This window comes from Malurus melanocephalus, unplaced genomic scaffold (assembly GCF_030028575.1).
Source record: "Malurus melanocephalus ecotype Western Australia unplaced genomic scaffold, MMel_1.1 scaffold_321, whole genome shotgun sequence".
Taxonomy (NCBI): Eukaryota; Metazoa; Chordata; class Aves; order Passeriformes; family Maluridae; genus Malurus; species Malurus melanocephalus.
Window position 1 is genome coordinate 645212 of NW_026623553.1, and position 23873 is coordinate 669084.

The window sequence follows — 23873 nt, forward strand, 5'->3', positions numbered from 1 at the left end:
TCCATCACACCCGTGCAGGGAGAGCAGCCACAAGACACGAGCTGTGTGTCACAACAGTGCTTTATTTGGGAGAGGGGGGACAGGTTAGGGATCAGCCCAGGGCATCCAGGGTGCCACTACTGYGCCCTGCGTGCCATCAGCATCTCCCGGATATTGTCTTCTGCTTCCTTCACACTTCGCTCCAGGTACGACTTCTTCTGCTGCAAGGCAGAAACCAGAGGAAAGTCAGGATGCCCCCAGCCCTGCCAGCCCTGGGTACCAGGGCCGGTCCACCCAGGCACAGCTGTGGGTCCTGGCTGGGGTACCCACCACACTGCAGGTGTCCCATGTAGGACAGCAGTTACATATTCCCCAAGRCACAGGGGTAGGTGAAGGTTTACACAAACTTTGAATTTTGTTCCCCCTGAAACCTTCTCAGAGCTGCAGGAGCTGTTGCAGCAGCAGCACTGCAAAAAGTGGGAGCCATGAACATSAGCAAGGAAGGAAATCAAATCAGATCCTATTAGACTTGGAGCCTAGAGAGGGACTGACATGCCAAGGTCTCCTTATGGAGAYACAGCAAAACCCTCTCCTTGGGCACAAAAGGTTCTTTTTCCCAGCTGGGCCATTTTCTAAACCTATACCCTCCTTTCTATCAGAAATTCCCTGTCATCATCACGAACTACGTGTTTTCTTAATCATCTGTAATTAGGTTGGGCTTGGCARGGAAGCAGCCCCAAGCCGTGCATCCCAAGATAGGAATTCAACATGCAGCGTTTTTTCCTGCAAGTCTGGGTGCTCCTCTGTGACTGGAAAAATCAGCACTTGGCTCTTTGGACTATTTTCTCTGGGTTTCCAAACAACAGACACAACAGTCTCCTCCAGTGCTGCTGGGAGCACAGGCTCCCGTGCTGCCCATGTAGAGCCCTGCTCTGGGCCATGCCAGCTACCACCAAACACTGCCAGGATTGTTATGAAATCCCAGCCCAGGGCACCCCGCCAGARGCTCCACCGTCACCTCCCCAGTGCCAGGAGCCCAGCGCAGCAGGAGAGCCCCAGAGCCCACCCAAACCGAGGACAAGTGAAGAGCAGGAACTGCTGATGCTGCCCTGAGAGCCTCACCCTGACTTTGGTGAGCCCACAGGACCTKTAATGAGGAGAATCCACAAGCCCACGGAGCAGCCCTGCTGCCACCACTGCCCCTCCGTCACCTTGCATGGCACACTCGGCTGGAATGCTCATGCCATGAGGGCATCTCTCCCAGCACTGCCTCTAAATGCTGAAGGGTTTGTAATTAAACACTAAAGGTTACTCATGACTGTCAGGGCCAGAGTTCTGCCCAAAGGCTCCTTGTCCCACTCCATGGTCCCCAGGCACGTGGGGTCCCTTTTGTTTRCAGGAATTGCTTTTGAGGAAACCACAGGGAGAAGAGCAGCCACAGGTTCCCACTGCCAGTGACTCAGTGACACACGAGCGGGACTCTGTCACCGCCCTGCTGTCCCCACACTGCCCGCATAGACGTCGAGGGATTTCACACATAGGGAACTGAGTCTGAGGGCTGCAAGAGGAAACAGGCCCCAAAAACCCTCGTGGCTCTGAGCTCCACCTCATTCTGCTGACCAGAGGAGAGTGGCAGCAGTGGAGCTGACTTCTAGGGAGTCATTTAATACTAAATTTTTTTTTTAACAGCATTGAATTAATGCATGAAATGGTCCTGCCTTCCTGTCCTGTCCCCTGCCTCTCCTGCCCACCAGGCAGCAGGGGACACTTCCAGAGTGCAGTTCTCCACTGCTAGGCTGCCCAGCAGGACGGGGAGAGCCCAGGAGCTGGCAGGCTGCAGCCATGGCTCCATGTTCCTACCAGCAGGACTTCAGCCATCCCATCAGGAAGCCATGCTGGTGCCAGTGTGGGCCCCACTTCCACGAGGACAAGGGACGCTGACACAGCAGAGGATCATTCACATGGCCCATGCTGACCCACAGTGCCCACCCCTGCACAGTAACGTGCTCAGCTCACCCGTGGCAAAGGGCTTGGGTTTGATGCCATTTCTGCACTCAGGCAGCACCTGCAGCCCCAGGCAGGCCAGGATTCAGGGAATTCTTCTTCCCCTCAATCACTCTCTTTGGTCACCTCATTTTTGAGGCACAAAAATGGGATTGGATCCAGTACTTTACTTCCTCCCAAAAACACCTTCCAGGGAGTTCCATCCCCGGGCTTGAGGAGCAAACAGCAAGGGGAGCTCTGCACCCCAGCTGGGGGGCTGCAAACTCCCGGGCTGTCCTGCACAGGGGCTGGCTCCCACTCCAACCCACAGCCCGGATCACGGGCAGGGGAGGAGCAGACGGGCGCCACATTTTCCGAGACACGTGGCAGAAGCGAGGTGTTTSTTCCCCAGGAAGGGGGAACTGCAGCCCGGGTTCTGCTTCGGTAATCAGCGGAGAGGGAGCGGAGCCGGCGTGCAAACCCCTCCTCGGCGCGATTACGGGGGTCTAGACAGGAAACTCCGTCTCTCCCAGGGAGCAGCGCCGAGAGAGCGAGCGGCTGACACACACTCTGCCTACTCACAGCAGAGCCCAGAGACATGACAGCGCGCTCTGAAGTCACACTGGAGGCTGTTCCGGTCCAGCCAGACCTGCCAGGCTGGTGGTATCTGTTCCCTGAACACCACCCTGCATCCCAAACCCCACCTCCAGCTTCCAGCTCACAGCTTTCATTTACACTCGCAGCCCGAGTTAACCCCATATCCTCCGAGCCCCTGGTTTGGGCCAGCCTGTGGCTGCWGGGCTTCACCTCAGCACCCAAATTTTCCCAGAGAAAATGTGTTTGCTGCTCCAGGTGATCATCCTCTGCTACCTGTGCCATGGCAAGTGCAGCCTGCGGGAATTCCCAGGGCAATGCCAGAACACCGCTGCTGGTTTTGGCCCCTCATGAAACCAAAGGTGGCTGCAGAGAGCTGGTTTCACTTCTACAGCAGCTCCCACTGCTCACCAGTCAGCAACCCAAAGGAACATGGCAGCATGCTGGTCCTGCACTGCTGGCTTTGGTGGCTGCCACAGCTCCTACTCACCACACCAGTGCCCTRAACTGCCCTCTGTGGGCCTCTGGACAGATAAGGTGGGTACCCAAACCAGCCCCAGATGCCACTACCTGAGCCACAGAGCTCCAGGGAAGGACAGAAAGGAGACTGGCTTTGAGAAGGCATCGGGGGGAAGYTGCCACATGACACTGAGCTCCCAGAAAAGCCCCAGCTTCTGGCTGACAAGCAGGGCCAGGCTCCACGGGAGGCTGGGCAGTGACCTGGTCTGGCCAGGAGCGTGGCAAGGCAGTGACAAGGAAACCCGGAGGGCACTAGAGGAAACAGCTAGTCTGTCAGCCAAGGGCTCCAACTGCAGCGAGGGGCTGGTTCCTCCTCCAGGTTCATGATTCCCACAGCCTCTTGCTAGAGATTCATTTTACAAAACTYTCTTGTGGAGTGTTTCTGAAACTTATTTCAGAGAAACAGCCTCTGACCAACACTGCCAGGCCCTGTCAGCCCCTGCCACTCCCAGAGAAAGGCCAGTGTGTTCCCACGACCCAGGCACAGTTCAGTCACACAGGGAGGGATGACCCAGGGCTGCAGGTCCTGTCAGCACTGGAGAAGCTTCTCCCACACAGAGCAGGGAAGGGCAGCTGGAGGCKGCATGGAAGAGGGCACAAGGGAAGGATTTGCAGCTCTGTATTTCCAGGTGGACAGCACGCTTCACACGCTCCAAAAGCGAGCCAGCTGACCTGCTCCAGCCCAGGACAGGCTCTTGCATCCTCACTTCTTCCTGCCACAGGCCACCCACCAGTTCTCATCCACTTTCCTCTGCGGTGACAGCCCCCTGATCACCCTTCTGCCCTGCTCAGAAAGGGCTCTGCCACCTGCACTGGGACACGACACCAACACGGCCACTGGCACGGCCCAGGGAGGTCTGGAACAGAACACTGACAGGGTTCAAACCCACGGAAGATGCCCCCCAAAAGCCAGCGCAGTCAATGCCTCCTCCTAACTCYTTTAAGCTAATATCACTGCCAACAACAGTTCCTTCCCCAGGCAGGAAAGGCTGCAGCACTTGGGAAAAAGACAAACCACAGCCCTGATGATGTGTCTCAAAACTAGCCCCAAAGGAAGTGTTGTCACCTAAATCTGCTTTCTGGAAACAAAATTGTCATGCTAGTAACTGTCTGGCACCAGGATGGAGGGCAAGAAGATCCCTCCTTGGGCAGCAGAGCCAGCTCCACCAGCTGGGTCTCCTGGCACATCCTGGGGACTCAGAAACTGGGCTTTGCACCTCTCCCAGACCTGAGTACAGATGTGCCACCAACCTCACCCACACTCTCCCCTGCTACATCTCAGGAGCCTTCTCCATTTCCAAGGCCTCTGCAGCCTTCCTAAAGCAGGTGTGTGGGGCAAGGGGTGAACTTGTGTGTGGTTCATGGACTAAAGACACCGTCTCCMATGTTATCAGAGTGCAGCCAAAAACAGTGCTGATCACTCACACATCCCATCCAACAGGCAACACTTCCATCTCCCAGGAATCCGTCCCAGGAAGAAGAGTGGCTGTACAGCTGACAGCTCTGCAGACAGAGCCACAGGGCCTGGCAGGGAAGGCACCACAGCCCCAGCCCCGGCTGCAAGGAGAAGGGCACTGACATGCAATDGGCCTGGTGGGATGCAATGGCCCACTGCCAACACACTCCCAGGCAGCTGTGGGGGCTGCAGGCAATGCCTTTGGGGTGCAGGCAATGGCTCTTGGGTGTTTTGCCGGCRTAGGAAGTGCAGGCTCTTGGAAGCAGCAGCTTGGCCAGCCCCAGCAGGGGCTGTGCAGGCAGCAGCACGAGCCAGCCCTCACTGTGAACTCTTGTTACCAAGGTGTGCTGGCATGACCAGCCTGCGCCCTGGCACGGGTGACTGCAGCCAAACAACGCCGCAGGACTCGCCCCTGCCACCACCCTGTTCCTCAGCTCTCCCGTGCCCTTCGCTCCCCATGGCGAGCAGTGCCTGCTCCCTGAGCAGCTCCRCGCTGTTTGCTTTTGGCAGCAGCTGTGGAAAGACTAGATTGAAAGCAAATACAATTACAGCTCACGCCCCGAAGAAGAAAAGGAGCTGTGGTTAACAGAAGTGGCCCGTGGCCTTTTGACACGGCGCRAAGTCACCTCCTGCTCCAGCCTCCMMCYYCSSYYCCMWTKSMWYMMMSYWMTGGAGAGGCCGGTGCTGAGCAAGATGACGCACCAGGACCTGGCATTCCTGGCAGATTAAAGAGCCAGCATCCACAGATTYCACAGCAAGAAAAAACTATTCATCAGCTTCTCTTGGATGGGCTGTTGATGATCAAAGCACCGTCTTCCCCCACGGCACTGTGATTCAGACTCCTCTGCCTTCAGGGAGAGCTGGTTGGCCGCCGCCAGCCCTGCATGTGGCAGGGCCTTGGCTCGGGCCAGTGGCTCAGTGGAACAGGACACAGCATTCCCTCTCCACTCCCAGAGTCCAAACAGCCCTGAGCTCCCAGAGGGAACAGTCACGGCAGCCCTGCCCATCCATGCTGCCATACCCTCCCTCTCACAGGTGAGTTTCCTGTGTCAAACTCATAGTTTATCATTCAACATCAACTTTTGCTCTTCGAATTCCACTTCTCTCACGTCACCTCCACAAATGAAAGAAAGCTTCAACCTCTGACCTGCAAACACAGATTTGCTTGAGCCCAAACAAAAATGTTTCCATGGAAATTTAAGGATCCACTATTGGAACATGCCTATTCATTTCAGCCTGTTCTTTTTTCTCCCTTTTTTGTTTTTCAAAATGTTTTTCTATGAACTTGTTTTACACCCAACTTGTGAGGACAAAAGAGCTGGCAGGTCCCTTCCCAGAGAATACCTCCCTTCCCATGGCTCTCAGCATGCTTGGCTACCAGCCACCAGATTCTGGCATCCCACTCTCACACTMAGAAGGCTTCCGTTGAGGAAGGCTGCAGTCTTCAGGCATGATGCAGTGCCTCAAACAGGAGCCCTGATACAACTCATCTTGTGACACCACCTCGGGAAACCTGCTGCTAGCCAAGAGCTTCTGTATCCCCCAATGTTAACTCAAACCATTTTTGGCATTCCCTGAGGGCTCTGTGGGAAAGTGATCCTGAGCTAGAGCTGGGAGYACATGGCTGGCTGGAGAAGGATCTTCCCTGTGAGGGAGGCAAACCATGCACTGGGGGCAGGCAAAGCATGCACTGGGGACAGGCAGCAGCAGCCAGAGCTGCCCTCGCTCTTGGGGCCACCGCTGCTGTTTGGGATGGCAGTGCCCAAACTCCCTGAGGACAACAACACTCGGAGCCCTGGCACACACAGCCTGGGCAAAGCAAACATTTCAGTCAGACTAAGCTCATGGAAGATGATGTGCTGAGTACATGTGCTCTGTTTAATGGGATTTCACTTGGAACCCATAAACAGGAAAGAGGTGGACCTGCTCAACAGCACCCGGCTGCTCCTGCTCCAGGAGAAGCCRAAATAGTGGACACCAGCAATGGGGTGGGGTGGGTCTGCAGGCAGCCCTACGCCCTGATGGGTCCACCCTGCACTGGTCCTCACCCAGTTCAACACTGTGGCACATGTACACACTGGGAATTATCACTSTACAGCAACCACCAAATATTTAGATCCACTTCAAGACTTTCCAAGCAAGTTATTGCTCTCAGGAAGTTGCCCAGAGTTTGCTCAAGAGTGAGTGACTGGAATAGGAAGGGAGCCCAGCTGCTTTCTGACGACAGCTGCTGACAGAAGTATGATGCCATTTACCTAAGGGGAGAAGGGATGATTCAGACCTTGTGTTTTCCCTCAGCTACTCCTTCCACAAGATAACGGGGACCCATAGGCACTTCAGAACTACTTGGATTAAAGTGTAGAAGAGAACACATCAAGCACACAATTAYGTTTGCCAACTCAGCAGAATGCTTAAAAGCACCTGCCTAAAGAAATGCTGGTGCAAATCCACCATCACTGTGTACTAATCCTACCATAGCACAACCAGCAGGGCTTCCCCCATCATTGAAGTGCCTTGAAACACTGGGGAACATACTCTGAAAAAGCTAATTTAGAAAAGCCCCATTACCTTCCACACTTGGTACCTTCAAGAGAAGAAGGGGCAAGGTAAGGGGCAGAAAGTCAGCCAGCCTGCCAGCCTTTCTCCATGGCAGCAGCAGTTCACATGGACCCACTGTCTGAGCCACAGGACAGCRCTTCCAGCAGAGGTGGAGACAGTTCTCTTCATGACTAGGAAATGAACTCCTGCACCCTAGCCTGATGTGAACTACTACTAAAGCAAGTCGATGGGAACCTTTCAGTAGGTGGCAGCAGAAATATATTATCAACACAAAGGATTCCTTTAGGGATACCCCTTCCTGGCACAATTCCCCATTTAGAGCAGTTTCCAGGAATACATTGCTCCAGGTCAGATACTGTRTCCTAACCAGGTTTATGACAGCAGAGTCAGGTCAAACAGAGAATTTGGGGAGGAGAAACTCACCCAGGTTCTGAAAATCCCCGTGTTCTGTTTGGGCGGAAGCATCCCTCACCAAACTGCCTCTTGCAAAATACGTTAAGTTCCCTAACCCAGTGCCTCAGTTTCTGCAGTCCCACAGAGCTGGTGTGGCTCATAGGGTTCCCTAACCCAGTGCCTCAGTTTCTGCAGTCCCACAGAGCTGGTGTGGCTCATAGGGTTCCCTAACCCAGTGCCTCAGTTTCTGTGGTCCCACAGACCTGTATGGCTCATCAGGGTTCCCTAACCCAGTGCCTCAGTTTCTGTGGTCCCACAGACCTGGTGTGGCTCATCGGGATTCCTCCTGGCAATAGGACTTTTGCAAAACCATACCACACCTTTCAGCTCTTGCASTCCTGGCCAAACAAGGCCACTCTAAAAGAAAAATCACTTCCATAAATTTCAAAGACAAATCAGCAACAAAAAGATGGTGTCAGTTGCCAAGCAGGCAGCATCCCCCACCCCAGTTGAGACAGCCCTGAACTCAGAGCAGCCTCATGCCCACCACAGAGGCAGCAGGGCTGGAGCAGGGGGTGGCACTGGGGATGGCAGGAAGCGTGACGTGAGGGCTGCCCCGCATACCTGGGAGCAAGGTGTGGCTCTGTAAAGCTGACTCAGGGCTGGGTCAGGCCTCCGACAGGCAGKAGCACGCTTTCCAAATAATCGTTTCCTGTTCTCCCCAGGCGAGATGGAGGAGGAGATGGAAGCAGGATGGAGGTTTATCGGGCACAGATAATCCCCCTCCCCAGAGCTGCTTGGCACAAAGGGCAGCCAGGAGCCAGTGCAGGGACTGGTGACTAAGGCAAGGACAGCAGTGCTGGTTTTGTGACTAATTATTACTCATGCAAGGAGGAATTTGGAGAGGGACCCGCATCCAGCTCAGTTTGTTGCTTTGGATACTTCTGCAGCCATAAGCACAAAGGAGAGCTTTGACAATGAATCAGACCCTGCTCTAAAATGACAGACTTAWCAACCAACTTGGTGTTAAAATGATTTCAGTGTGATCATAAAAGTAGCTTAATGCTAATCAGAGGAAACAAGCAATGTTTTCAGACKCAGAAGGTTAAATGCACGCTTCTGGATGGACAAAACCATTTAGACACAGCAGCAGAAGTGTGTTTTTATTAATGCATAAAGTATTTCATTTTCCTCTGAATTACAAAGGAATTACTGGTAAGAGTTGCTTGAAAAGTTTTCTCTGTTAGGCTGTTGGTTTTTTTTTTAATTAAGAGTAATCCCTCTTCAAAAAAAAACCAACCTAGAACAGGTTCTCAGATGCCTTTATTTTGAAAGCATGTCTATAACTAGACTGAAAAGGATATAAAAGGAAGMAAACAACCCCCACATTAATTATTCTCTTGCTTTAAAATCTACAATTATTCACCTAAAAATAAAGGTAGGAACAGTGAAAGCAAAGTCATCAAATTCCAGTTATTCCTTCATAAAGCCTTTGCCCTCTCAGCTGGTTTGTGTGCTTACTTTGCAGTCTGCAGTAAAGGGAAGACTAACARAGAATTACTAATTAAACAACTGCTTGCAAAAATCTGGGACTTTGAAAACTTGTTGCAGTGAATGATTGCTCCAAATGAGAGATCCAGCCGTGCCAGTGCATACCCACATACATGTGATGATACGTCATTCCACTCAAATCATCATAATGTACAGCCATTATTCACAAAAATGTGGTGAGACATTAGTTTTTGTAAGCCATCCCCAGGTCTAAGGTGGTGGATGACCCCTCCAGAGAGCTRGGAATCCCCTTTCCCCTTAGAAATGTGAGAATTAATTTTCCCTGTGCCTCTAAGATCCCAATATCATGTTTTGCAACCAGTGACTTGTGCACTATTTAACACATGACAAGCTTCTTACACAATTTTCAAAGCAGAACATACTGTTATTTGATCTTTATCTAACAAATCTAGTGTAAGACTAAGAGCCAGCATTTGAACAGATCCACCTCCTTCCCTGCAGCTACTGAGGAGCACTTGCTGCCTTGAAAAGCTGCAAGGTGCTAACTGCACACGGCTGATTTCCATCTGTCTGCAATGAAAAGTGACAGTCACATAACAGAGAAACACCCATGAAGTTCAGCTGTAAGAATACAATCCTTTTGCCACCCTCACTTTTGACAAACAAGACAGACCTCGAGGCTTTAAGCATTAAAAAGCAAGTGAAGTGAATGATTCCTCACAGCTGTGAAGGCCTGTTCTTCATGTAACCATCAACACAGTCGGTTTAGGGAACAGAAAGAATTAGATCAGCATTAGCTATGCCCCAATTCCTTCTGCATTTACCTTAAATTGTGTGGCCCTAGTCCTATGTCAGAGGGTCTCTTCACAAAGCAGGATTTTGTGCTGATAGCATTAACTCTGTGTCCCTTACACTCAACCTCCTCAACATTTTGTCATTTTCAAGTCGATTTTTCTCATTGCTCAGAGGATTTTACATTTCAAAAATCAGGAAGGAATGAGAACACAGATTCTCCCCTCCCTGTAAGACAGCCAGACTTATAGGGCAAAAAAAACGAGCTTTGGCTACTCCCTTCTTCAAAACAAGGCTCTCATGGAGGGCTGGTAACAGCTCTGCCCATGCAGGCTGTGCTCTGCTCTCCCACAGGAGTGCCAGCTCCACAGCTGACAGRCAGGCAGCTGGACCACCCATGTCCTCAAAAAGCAAGCAAAGCCTCCAGCTTTACAGCCTGAAACACAGGAGCAATCCTCAGTGRGGGCATGGACTCAGACATGGGATGACACCAGCCAAGAGAGTCAAGATGAAACACATTTCCCAGGAACGTCACCAAGTCCAAATGTGTGTGTCCAGAAGGAGCTGCCCAGACACCCACAGCTGTCTTAGACACTCAAAGCCATGCAAGATGCTGAGTACTGCCTGAGCTGATGGTCTCATGAGGCTCTGCAGCTCATCTCCAACATCCATCACTTCTGGAGATCCCACAGCTCCCTCCTAAGGCATCCATGCAAGCCCAAATATTAATCCTACATGGTAAATTCACTTCCACACTCCACCTGTCCCCACATTARGTATCCTGACTCCCTCTATAGCAAGCAGAGGGACTGACCTTGCCTATGAACAYACTGGGAAACAAGGGGCAACTTCAGTGACAACGTGTGCTTAAAATCCTGCCCCGGTACGTGCCTACATGCCAGCAATGGAATGAGAGAACAGCACCCTCATCCAAAGTAGAATCTGCTCCAGGCTAACACASAGAGGGTTATTCTTGAGGCTTCCCCTCTCCAAAGTAAACAGGAGCATTCCTTATTTCCCCCTGTTTAGTTAAAAAGCCCACCACACATTCCTGGGCACTGGCCTTCCCAAAGCCAGCAATGTGATCAGAACCTCTACACTATAAACTGCTGGAAGAAACTGGTCTGACTTGGGAACAGCCTAACAATTGCTACCTTCTGATGGGCACTTCGTGGTCTGCAAAGAGCACCACAAATCTCAAGAGCCTTGTTTTCACATGGTTAAAGCCACCCACAGAATTGGCCTCCATGCTGAGGGTTTTGGTAAAAAACGAAGGAGAGCTGCCACCAGAGCAGGTCAGAGACTGGGRCCACACCGAGCAGGTCCATGCCAGCCATACCTGCCCCAGGCTCCAGCGCTTCTCCCCAGCCACACCCTCACCTGCCAAAATCTTTGTTCCCACAGGGGAAGAAAACACCCTTGTGGCAACTGCCAGAGCCGACTCATCGCAGGGGGACACCCCCACTCTGCCCCAGGGCTGCAGCAAAGCCATTTTAAAGCTCCCAGAAAAAAGAAGATTACAGAAATGGAAGCTGCAGCATGAGCAAGGTTGTGCTCAGGCAACACCAGGGAAGAAGTCAGTGGTCACCTTAAGGCATTTCAGTGCAGTCACTTTGTAATTTCRCCAGCTTTGCAAACATCACCTGGGGCTTTAAACATGGAGCACAGCGATGTTTGAGAGCTCAGTGCTCCCTCCTCCACCAGGAAGGAGAGCAAAGATATTTTCTGCRTGGGATAGGGAAATTGGACATGGTGTTTTATGGATCACATGAAGGATTTCTGAATTRGAAATCAAGCCTTTAGGCACAGCTTTCTTGATTGTATTTTCTACTCCAGGCAGCCAGAGAAGAAACCAACCAACCCTTTATCTCTGCAGCAGTAAACTTTCAGTCTCCCACAGACATGTGAAAGAATTGCCTGGGAAACAAGCACACAGCTATGTTGTGGTCAGAGTTTAAAACCAAAATCCAATTCAACCAGAAAGCTGCAGGTTGCTTTTGCCCTTTTTCCGAAGGAGCTAAATTCAGTGGCACACAGCAGACAGGGCTGCCCAGCAGAGCCTCCCCCTTATTTGTTATTTTTAGCAATTTAGTCTGACAACGCCTGACAACTAAACAAGCTGAATATAGCAGGAGAGAAGGGGACTATCAGATATTATCAGAGAAAGCACACAATGATAATCACTTTCTCCACCCCTAATGAAGAATCAATTTTCCATGTCTTTATAACATCATAGAGTTTGTTCTTTTTAAAATGCCACATTTAAAAACAGAATCCATCTAGCCCTACAATGGAAACGGATAACATTTCCTGAAACAAAGCATTGTTCCACYCCTCACATATCATGTTTCCTTAAAAACAAGGGAAGAAAAACATTACTTGGTTTTTCTCCTAATACTGCACAAACATTGCTGAGCTAAAAAGAGTCTGTGCTCATCCCTTTAGAATGCTTTCAAAATAGATTTAACACATACCCCTTGCACCGTGAAACACAACAAGAATTTGATAGTATCAGGACTGGAAAAATCCAATAGCTCCTGCTGAGCAGGATGTGTCCCATGCCCGTGTGTGAGGGAGCCTATGGCACCAGTCTCTGGAGGTCTGGGTAAACCCCGTTGGCACGGCCTGTCAGCAGGCACAGCTTTTGTGCCAGCAAGCCTGGGCAGTCTGTTTGGATTCCAAAGGATTAGATACAAGTTGTGAAGTTCAGAATGCCACACAGGTGCCTATGAAGTTGTCAGGCTGAGAACTTTGGGGTTGTTCAGCCTCGAGATGAGGTTGTGTGGAAACCTTGTAGAGTCTTCCAGGACCTGAAGGAGCCTACAGRGAAGCCAGGGAGATATTCTTCAGCAGAAACTGGAGTGACAGGACAAAGAACAAYGGAWTCAAACTGAAAGAGGGGAAATTTAAATGGGAAATTAGAAAGTAATTCCTTACGATGAGTGTGGTGAGGCCCTGRCACAGGTTGCCCAGTGAAGCTRTGGCTGCCCCATRCCTGGAGCAACCTTGTCTAGTGAAAGATGTCCTGCCCATGGCAAGAGGGTGGAATGAGATGATCTTTAAAAGTCCCTTCCAACCCAAACTATTCTATGATTCAATATAAATAAATATATTCACATGAATACACAGCTTTAACAAGCAGGGTAAAGCTACCTTGGGTTTTCTTCAGAGTAATTTCTGCAGAATAAYTACCTGCCCCTTTATCCACATCCAGACCCCTCAGTGCTTTCAGAACACAGTTCCTCTCACCCAGTGCAATGCAATGTTCCAGCCAAACCTTATTTTCCCAGCTCTTTACAAGGACAGGTCTGGCTGTCCTTGCTGCTTTGTCATGTAATGAGCAGCAAGGAAGCCCAGACCAGCAGAATCCCATCAATTTTGTGATGCTGCCTTGAAAAATACAATGCACTGCTTCAACAGTGGAGAAACCCATGAGGGGGAATTGAATGACTGCAATCATGTACTGCAGTGGAAAATGTCAGAGGGAGGGAGAAAAGGGACAAAACTCCTCAGGGTTTTCAAAGTTCACTGGCAGCTGTGATTGTCAGCAAAAACAGTTCACACCTCTGAAGCAAGTTAGAGACACCTTTTTGGGAACAGGCAGCTGGACATCTTGCTAGGCAGCAGGATGGATTTCCAGAAGAGCTGAGCAAGGAACCCAGCCCTTTGTGCTATGCTCCTCTGTAAACAGCACCAAGGTAAAGGGAAGAGCATTTCTCCAACCCAGGCATGTATCAAAAAATACACATTTCACAATCCCTTGGCAATAAAGTCATCATAGCAAGGCACAATTGGCTCAAGCTCAGGCTCCATGAGTAATGAGATCAGCCACACCATAGGATACTGGGGGATTGCTCTGACCAGCCTGATTCAGCTGTGCAAAGTGAGAAATGTGAGTAAGGCAAAAGGTAGTTAACAATGTAAAATATAAACCTCAGCTTTAGAACCCTTCCAGTTTCAATAATGAATGGAGGGACATTTAACCATTCTCAGTTTGATGTTTATTTTACAACTRTGTGGTAGAAGCACAAGGTCACAAAGTTTCACATTCTTTCCTGCTTCGGTCACAACTTGTTTTCAGGACAGCAAAATCCCCTGCTCCGGTGATAAGTGCTCTATGAGTTGGACTCAGGTTTTTCCCCCAAAATCTCAAYTTCCAGCAGTTGTCAGCCTAAGTGATTGTACTCTTCCATGGGGAATCCCAGGCCTGAGGAAAACCCTCTCCATGAAACTGGCACAGCCARCTGGAAGGAGATTAGTTAAAAGATGGACTTGACTGTTCACTTAAATTCTTGAATGTGCTGGCAATCTGAGCCCTACTATTCAYGATTAAAAAGAAAAACCACTCCATACAGCAACCACCTTTCCACTCCAACCACCTTTTGAGACAGTCTCTGGTGCTGGGAACTTCAATTCAATGGCCATAGCCAGAGACTCAGCAACAGGGAGCTACAAAGCAGAAAAACACATTTGCAAAGCAGCCAGTCCCGAGGCTTTGTGTAAGAACAGCAAAGGCTGTAATTTGCGGGAAATTCCATCCATTCTGCTGAACTCAGCTATTGGAAAGTTCAGAAGGTAAAATAATTCCCCACCAGCAACAGGAAGAAACCCAGATGGCATAGCTGAAAGGCACAGTAGCCAAGAAGCTGACCACAGCCCACTGCAGCTAGCAGTAAGGGACCACAGGGGCAGTTTATAAACAGGCTGCCCATTCCACCTGCTTCCAACCCAGAGGGGTTGCCAGCCACATTCCACCTGCTTCCAACCCAGAGGGGTTGCCAGCCACATTCCACCTGCTTCCAACCCAGAGGTGACTCCAGCCACATTCCACCTGCTTCCAACCCAGAGGTGATTCCAGCCACATTCCATCTGCTTTCAAACCCAGAGGTGCTGCCACAAAGTCCTCCAACCCCAGTTGCAGGGCTGCCTTTGCACAAAGCCACTGCCATCTGGGATGGCTCCAGAGGAGCAAGGATACAACTGCTTCTACCACATAACCATAAAAATGACTGTGCCTTGCCTGTACAGCACCTTAGATATACAGCCTGCCCATGGAGCACTTGTTAGACCTGTGTAGAAAGAGTTCTCGGGGGCAGAAAAACAAACCCCCTTAATGTCTGGCACAGAAAATACTCCAGGCAACATAACATCTGGGGATGGGCTTGCTCCACTGCTCCCCAGGCAGGCTGAGTTTTAAGAAGGAATTTTTAAAAATACAGACTCAACTTCTGCTTTAGTGTAAGTAGGAGACAGCAGAGACGGAACTGCACAAGTCTGAGTGGGTTTGAACACAGATTTCCTATTCGTTTGTCCCTACTTATCAGGCCTCCAAATAACTTTCTCCAAAACAACAACAGATGGGAAAAGCAGCCTGGCACAACCTGGTCTTTGCTTTCTCTGTCGTTTTCCAAAGACCAAGAAACAGGGGTTTGTATTAATGATATTTTAGGAGCATTATAAAAAACGCCACACTAACAGCCTTGGAAAAGTACATTTTGCACATCTCAGAACAACTGTAAAGCTGTACACGCAGCCACAAGAAGATAGTCAAGATTCACTAGATAGCCTGTTTGAACACTGGAACTTGCGCAGACACTACTTTTTATTTCCTAGATATCCTTCTCTGCCTTGAATACTCCAACCAGATAAACACAAGAACACAGAAGTACTCTGACCACATTGTCAAAACAAAGTCCCATCTCCCCACACACCCACTCTTCAACAGCAGCCCCRAGCAGATGCTCAGGGCAGAGTGTAAGGACAGGGCAGGCCTATACGGTACTTCCTCTTCATACTTTCCCACCCTCCAGACATTTTTAGTTCAGGGACTTCCTGAGCAGGATGCCATTTCTACATATTTGGTAATTCTYGATGGATTTCTCTTCCATGAATTTGTGCAATTGTTCTGAGCCAGTGTAACTTTTAAATACCCACAGCACTGGCAAAGTTTTACATCACTTATCTGCCGCAAATAACCACACAAACATCCTTTTGCTTGTTTTAGACCTTGCTCTGAATAATTTCATTTGAATTGAATCTCACTCCCGGTTTTCAYACCAGGACATAGAGTGAACAATCAATCCCTACTGATTTGTAGATCTAGGGAAGGAACCGAGTACCTTGAGTAACTTGTAGGTTACTTGTAACAGACTCTTTGTCTCATTTAGTTACAATCCTTCAGCATGAAAAGTAGCAGATAAAAACAAGACATGATGTAGCAAACAGCATCTTAATGTTCTACTTTGCTCATCATTACCTGCCAAAAACTTACCTCTAACTCCTTAATTTTCTCTTCGGCTATTCTCTGTTTTTCTAAAAGCTGATTATGAATCACTCCTTTAGGCTGAAGTATAAACCTACAAGTGAAAAAGAAGAGACAGAAAACATTGGATGCTTTTCACATGAGTGCTCCCCAGCTGCACACCAAGTTAAATAAGAGGCACCTCCGGCTAAGGGTTCATCCTCACCCCCACGTTCTGAACAGAGACATGAGAAATTGCTCTGACGGGTCCCAGAGCCCACCAGGCTGSTGAGCCTCACCCATGCTCTGGAAGGATGAACACGGATACACACAGAACTCCCTCTACCATTCAATGTCCTTGAATGATCTGGAAGCAGTTCTGGCACACAACCAGCAAGGGGAGTCTGTCAGCACCTTCCCTTCAAAGGGATTTAAATCAGCTGATGGCATGTAGTCAAGGAAGACTCTTGACAGGTAAGAGCTATTCATTAAGGGTTYAGTGTTTGCAAGGTAAACAAACCCGCACAATAAAAACAAAGCTTTCCACAGGGAAAGGCTGAGGGAGTTGGGGTTGTACAACACRGAGAAGAACRGGCTCCAGGGAGACCTTACTGCAGTTTTCCAGCTTATGAAAGGGGCTAACATGAAAGAGAAAGTGAGACTTTTTACCAGGGTCTGTCATGACAAGCAAGGGGCAACAGTTTTAAACTGCAACAGGCCAGGGTTAGGTTGGACATAGAGAAGGAATGTTTTACACTGAGGGTGGTGAYGCCCTGGCACAGGGTGCCCGGAGGAGCTGTGTCTGCCCCATCCCTGGAAGYGTCCAAGGMCAGRCTGGACAGGGCTTGGAGCAACCTGGTCCAGTGGAAGATATCCCCTATCCATAGCAGAGCRTGGAACTGGATGGTCTGTAAAGAACCTTTCCAATCCATACCCTTCCGTAATTTGACAGAACAGAGACAGGTGCTTCCAGCAGAAGCTATGCAACTTTTACAGCTCCCACTTCTCCAGCCTTGGCTTTAACCCAACCCCTCACTGACCTCCAAATTTCTATGCTTTCACTAGCCAAAGGGCTTTCATGTGGGATGAGAAACGGCTGCTTTTAACCAAAATTGTGGCCACCAGTTTCCACTTGTTCTGATCTCAATTGCCAAAGGGATTTGAAAAATGCATCTGTAACATCAGAGTCCTGGCAATCCTGCTTGCCAACAAGCAGAAAGGTGCCCTGCTCAAGGAAGCCTCTGAAGGAGCACCAGCATTCCAAGCAGCCCTCCAGCACGTGRCACTGGCATCCCACAAAGTGGTAAAGGACAACTAAGTTCAAACAAATTTTAGGAACCCTCCCTGGTTGTTTTTCACCCTTCCAGACATGAAGAATGTACAAACTGCAGATTCACCCCCTTCCCTACTTAGAAAGTCCCCCGGGGGATTTAGAAGGAGCCTCCATGGGTCATACCAACGAGGTCAAGGTCTCCTCTAGCACCAACTAGGGTCAATGTCGTCCTGCCAGGTGACAACAGCTCATGCTCCAACAGTTAAAATGAGCAGCTTTAGACAGGGCAGAATCAGAGTGCATTCCCCGTCTGCTACAGAAAAACCTGAAATCGGTTTGCAGAGTCATCTCCCACGACAAATGACATTATTAACGTGTTTGCTCAGAGCCTGGTAAACACAAACACGGATCTGCCACTTGGCTGGAAACCCAGTGCCCTCTGCATCAGTAACCCAGCCAAAAGGAAAAGTACCTGCCACACACATTCCTGAAACGCATGGGAGGGAAACCGTGGATAATTATAATAGGTTTCCAATTAAAACTCTCTTTGGGGCTGCTATTAACTGCTTGCAGAAGCACCTCCTCCTCCTCCCACTTCTTTCCCTGTTCCGCTTCATCTCCTCTTTTCCACAGGAACTTCTGTTACGTCTTTTATGTTGCAATTTTCTCAAATCTCTCTCATTTTTTCTCAGTCTTGGCTCATGCTTATTGCTGGCATCATCTTTGCTCTCTGTCTGGTCCTWTTCTTACCAACACAGCTTACTGAGACTCTCTTTGTCCCCTCAATCCTCCCCTTCCCAATGGGAGGTGTTCCCACCATTCACTTGCACACAGTGGTGATGGTTTATGGTCCTGACACACACCAATCTGTTGAAATAACAACACTGGTGATTTTGTGAAAATCAAGGTCAAGAYCATCCTTCTAGGAAAGAGAAGTTATTTTCATTGCTATTAGAGCCTGGATCCCGCCAGAGAAGAATTACTTTTCAGGACCACCAGCAAACACATCATTCTGATGCTCTTACCTCAAGCCTACAACACCAGAATAAAAAAACATCAGCCTTCACACACACACACCCCTGTAGAATTTGGGGTGAACTCATATTTTGCCTTGCTTCTACAGTAGCTGCTCTTAGTGAAAACCAAAGCAGCAAGATGCCCTCTGTACACAAAGCCATCAGTCCCTTCCCACGTCACTGCTTCCCTAAGCCTGCCTCTGTAGGTGAACATTTCCTGAATTATTTCCTTTTTTTTGTGGGGCAGCAAAGAATATAATCCCTTCTCATTTGCTTCCCCAAATTGTACAGGAAGATTGATCATTTTAATTTCCCTGACGTCCCTGGTCTAAAAARCAAAGTTCAACACCAACACAGCCTGAGCAATTTTCCCCATGCTGCAGTTGGGAAGGTCCCTGCTGGGGGACAGTCACTGGGTGATCCCAGCTGGTTCAGAACWGCTACAGGCACCAAAACCTCCAACAAACAACTGACTGACTTCACTTTTATTCTGCAAATGTCAACAGCAGTCATCAGGGAAAATATCCTCCCTCCCATCCTCCTGCAATGCTCTGGCAGACATGTGACAGCCAATTAAAATTGGATGGCTGAAATTAGCACTGACGAGACTTATGCGGGCAGCTGGGCACAAATACAACTGCCCCAATTTTGCCTGCTATAAAACAGTGGGCTAGAACCTGTGTCCATTCACAGATTTGCTCAGAAGCACATCAGATGTCCATGACCTGGCCAGCAGCATCGTGAAGGTCTTTACCAGTTCTGCTAAAAGTCACCTTTTTGAGTTCCCTGCCACAAGAGCACAGAGCTGTCAGCCTCAACTGCACACGTGCTGCCCTGGAAGATGCCAAAGGCCAGGTCTTTGAAAGCTCAACTACAAATCCACATCCATAGTTAACTATTTAAATCTGTGGCTTCACTTTCCAACATAAGCAGGACTCAAAAAACTCATCAGTTTTTCAGCGTCTAGTTTGGGATACACACATTATGGAGATCTTGGCCAAAGTTCTTACCTAAGGAAATAATGTGGTTTATGGCAGCACTTGGAGAAAGCAGAAGTTTGTTCTGCTTATTAGGTAAGAACTTGCTGCAGGGCACCTGTAATAAATCAGAATTTAARTTTAATCTAAATTTTGTTTTTCCAATTACCCTAAGTAATACATCAACTTGATGATTTTTTTTTTTTCTTAACTCACCAAGCTGGAAAAATAGGGCAGTGTCATTCTGCTGCCTGGTTTCACTTMGATGTAGTTATTTCATGTACAGATTTTCAAGCTCATGAAAGAACCATGATACATGCTCCCTGAGTTTGTGAACAAGCTTTTCAAACACGTGAACTTAATTCAGTGCCTGGAGGTTCACCACCAGCTGAGAGCTGCCCCACATGAAAGTCACMGAGCCGAGGAGCCCTTTTCTGCTCAGTAGTATGGAGCCTGGYAGGTGGCATGGCTAATACTGACCTAAGAGCTGCTTCCACAGCTCTGCTGGAGTCCATGGGAGGCTCCAAGCCCCCAGAGTTTGTGTGTTGAACTGGGATGGAGTTTAAGTACTGCTAGTCCACAGAAGACAAGCAGCAAACCGGGTCTTTTCCCAGATCCAAGAGTTCCCCATTATCCACCGCCCCTCAGTGAAGCATCACAGCACACACTAACAGACCTGTCAAACATGACAYCTACACTATCAAACATGAAACAGTGATTCAGAAACATGCTCAGCACCACGGTGGCAATTACAAAGCTTAGTAACAATCACCTCTTCACACGGGAACCTTTTCACTGTTGTTGAATTAACACCAGAAATATCTGGGTCAGAACGCACAAGTTCACCCCATCTCACCTGGTCACTCATTTCAAAGGGAAGAGCTAGTAAAAATAGAGCAGGACTTGCTAACAGCGTTTCCAGTGTCCATACATAATGGTGGAAACTCAAAGCAAAACCATGTAAATTAGAAATGAAAGCTGCAGAGGAGCAGGGGTCCCTGAGGACAGCAGTGTTCAGCCAAACCTGGGCTGCCAACAAGAACAGCCCATGGAGCAGAGCCAAGTGGTTGCCAATCGACTGCACCTACATGCTCKGCCTCCCAGTGACTGCTGGTTCTCAAGTGCAATATGAGAACAAAAATAGACCACRAGGGAACTGAAAGAGAAACCTTGCTCTAAATATTCCCACTTGTTTCTATTTTCCTCCCCTTGCTAGCTCCACATCAGGAATTTTGTTTCACTAAGGCAGAGAAAATGGTTTATATACACTCTCTGAGGCTCACTGCTTGTTTCCTCCTGAAAAGATCTCTTACCCCTTCACAATTCTAATTTTCTATTGTAAATTTTGTTTGATCAGTGTTTGTATTGCACTCCCTAATGATCTGGCCCAAATGGCTTTCAGACTCTTGTTAGGTCAGCAGTGCTGCCCACTTCATCATCTGTCTGCTCCTTTGTGTCACATACACACACACCCACAAAGTGATGATCGTCCAGTGTAAGTAATTCCATAAGTCAGCCTGTTTGCACCAAAATGTACTGTTTACTTGACTTTGAGACATAATATTAGATATTGAAAGATTGGCCTCTTAACGAATGAGGTTATGGAGATGTTTGTTCAGCATATGCCACTCTTCATTATGACATACATGTTATTAAAGTTATTAAAGGTGGAGTCACAGTGATGCTCATAGTTCAGGTTTTCCATGAAGAATCCCTACTTTCAATCACTTGTAACTGCAACAAACTTCAGCCTTTACAGCTGGAATTTTCAGTGGCAGGCAGCTGTCATGGGCATGAGCAGCCTCTCCTGTGCCCCTGGAGTTAGGGAACATGGTCCCAGTGTTTCTTGTGCCAGCCTGCCTGGCCAAGAGCCTGTGTTCAAGTATTAAAACCACGAGGGAAAGAGCCCCACAACAGGCCATAGGATCCCCTCACAGCCAGTCTGCAAAGAAGCTCTTTCCACGTGGCTCCACAGATCCCTGCAAGAACCAGTGCACGGTACCAGGGGAAGCCTCAGTTTTTCCCCTGCTAAGATGGATACACAGGCCTCTCTGCCTAATTCCAGAGAGAGAGCATTTTACAAGTACATATGGCCAGTGTTATTTTGCCAGAAAAAATGATGAATGACAGATCTGTAAGTCCATTCACCCAGCTCCCGGCTAACACAGAGTCACCTAACTTCAGCCTACATCGTTCTCATTCCATTTGGGAAACTCTCAACAAAAACTGTAAAGAAAACAAACAACTTTGCACAAAGCCATAACATTATTTTAACATGTTTACTGTATTTCTAAACAACATAACATGTTGTGGTATATCATAGCAGTGTTTAAATGGTGTTCCTGCTCCTTGAAACCAAGTGTTTGCGTTAGACCACTCCGTGAGAAAAGTTTGGCGAAGCTCAGTCATGCCCTTGTCTATTTAAAGACACTTTTTAATTCTGAACTTGCACTGCTGCTCAAGCTTTGAGCAGACTCAGTAGGGGATTAATGCATTTWAAGTACTGTTCAAAGCCAATGGAAGAAAGGCTTCCAAGGAGCTGATCCCAAGCAATCTAGCTTGATTGAACCAGAGCCAGCTGTGCAGAACTGCCAGCACCCAGTAGTTCCCTTCTACTCTCCCAAGATTTGCTGGTGCTTCTGTAAATGATTCTTTATCTAGTTCATACCAGGCACAGCCTATACCCCTGTAAATTCCAGTTTTAGTCACCCTAGATGAATTACCCAGTTAATAACAAGACAAGGAAGCAATACTTTAAAAAAAAAAAGAATTATTAATTATAGCTTATGCTGCCACCCGTCATGTCTAAAGGTTTCATGTTTTTTTCAGCCTGATTTTGAATKTCCCATCAACAGATCACATGCCTTAACTATACTGATTTGGGACAGATGGAGTWGAATAGATGAATTGCAGCTTTTCCTATGTTTGCATTTATTTTAGTGGTCAGTTGTCTCATTGGGTCACCCTCGACACAGCTTACCCCAACTATTCCGCCCCCGCATACYTTAAAGCAAAACAAATCCTGCAGCTTATGTTGGGAGGATTATACATGAATCCATTGCAAAGAGCAGCAGTTTATTGTTCACAAGTCATTTTACCACTGCCTTGGGAGAGGTGGATGAGCACCAGGAGCTATTTGGGCAGGAAACATCCCCAGTGGGCAGTACAACCTGTGCAAATAGCCTGGCACACCGGAGCAGGCAGAGACCGGATTAGCAGCGCTGGATATCGGCCAAACCACGTCTTATGTAGGCCCCAACAAGGGTAACTTTTACTCAGATGAACATTTGTAAGCCATAAACCTATTTACTCTAAGGAGCTAAAGGAATTGAACAAAGAGTTCCATGCCGTTTGCTTCCTCAAACCTCAGCATGGGCTGGCCCGACGCACCCAGCCCTGCAGAGGAGTTTGGGCTGCACTTCAGGCCATGTTTACATTGAGCTTTCACTTTTTTGGGGGGCATCTCTCAATAGCTACAGCATATTACATTACCACAAGCCAAGATAGTAACACAGCTTGCAAACAGCAGTTTCTGCATTGCCAGACACTTAACTAGATGGTAGATTTATATCATTGTTCGTGTTTGSTTCTTTAAAAAAGGAAATCAGGAATATACCTCTAAGTGTGTATTAAATATAGCACAACCCAAAATAATAAAATAGTACCRTGGTCTGCTTTTAATGAGCATCATAAATTCTTTTTGAAGGGTCAATCGACATAAATGGAATTAAAAAAAAAAAAAAAGCAAGCAAATGCCTCCTCTCTATCATACAGGAATTCATAATATTTGGGATTAAATCCATGTGGGAAAACAGCGCAAGAACAACTGCAGTTCATGCAATCGAATCCCCACAAGTAGTTCTTCCTTACTATATTCCTGACTTAGAGGTTTTTCTTCTAATTTTGTTTTCATATGATTTGTTAGAATGCAGCAACCAGCTACATAAGCTGTGGCTTATTTAAGCCAAGGGAACTCAGATGACTACAACATGCCAACCAACACAGGCASCTCAAATAGATTTTCTGAAGTCTGGGTTGTACCAGATTTGAAAGTTGCAAGCAGCAGAAAACAGAAACAATTTTTCTAATAATAGGAAGTCAAGATCCATTTCTAAATTCTGCTCTATTTTTAAGAATTCCCCTCAAATTCCTATGGAAGAATGCTTAAAAAAAATAAAACTACAAAACCACATGGATATGCACCAAGGAAAACATAAACAAGCAAATACAGCTGTAAACACCCTGGCAATTCAATCCTAAAGACATTTCTATTTTATTTTTTTTCTTATTGATAAATATTCTGTGATCAGAAAGGTGAACTTTGCAGCAGCAAATAGAGTGACATAAATTTACTGCTGTACTCTGAAAGGCAAACTTATGCCCTTCTCAGCAGCAGTCCTTCCCTAAGAGCCTGTACAGGAAAACTAGCAAAATCAGGATTCATCTTTTTTGAAAAGCAAATCCATCCACAGCTGCAAGAGGGGAAAACAAAAAAAAAAAAAAAAAAAAAATAAAAAAACTTTTTCCTTTACCTGGAAGAAAAATTTTAAAAAAAAAAAGAATTATTAATTGTAGCTTA

General features: G+C 47.9%; 1 protein-coding gene across 1 annotated transcript in view; it reads right to left on the reverse strand.

Annotated features, from left to right (window-relative positions):
- Window positions 1–42: 42 nt before the first annotated feature.
- PFDN1 (prefoldin subunit 1) overlaps window positions 43–23873 on the reverse strand; it is a 31825-nt gene continuing 7994 nt past the window's right edge. Inside the window, exons 3-4 of the mRNA XM_057377682.1 lie at window positions 16059–16143; window positions 43–200 (exon numbers count right to left, since the gene is read on the reverse strand). Coding sequence (XP_057233665.1) covers window positions 117–200; window positions 16059–16143 — 169 coding nt within the window. The 3' untranslated portion in view covers window positions 43–116. The remainder of the gene's footprint in view (window positions 201–16058; window positions 16144–23873) is intronic.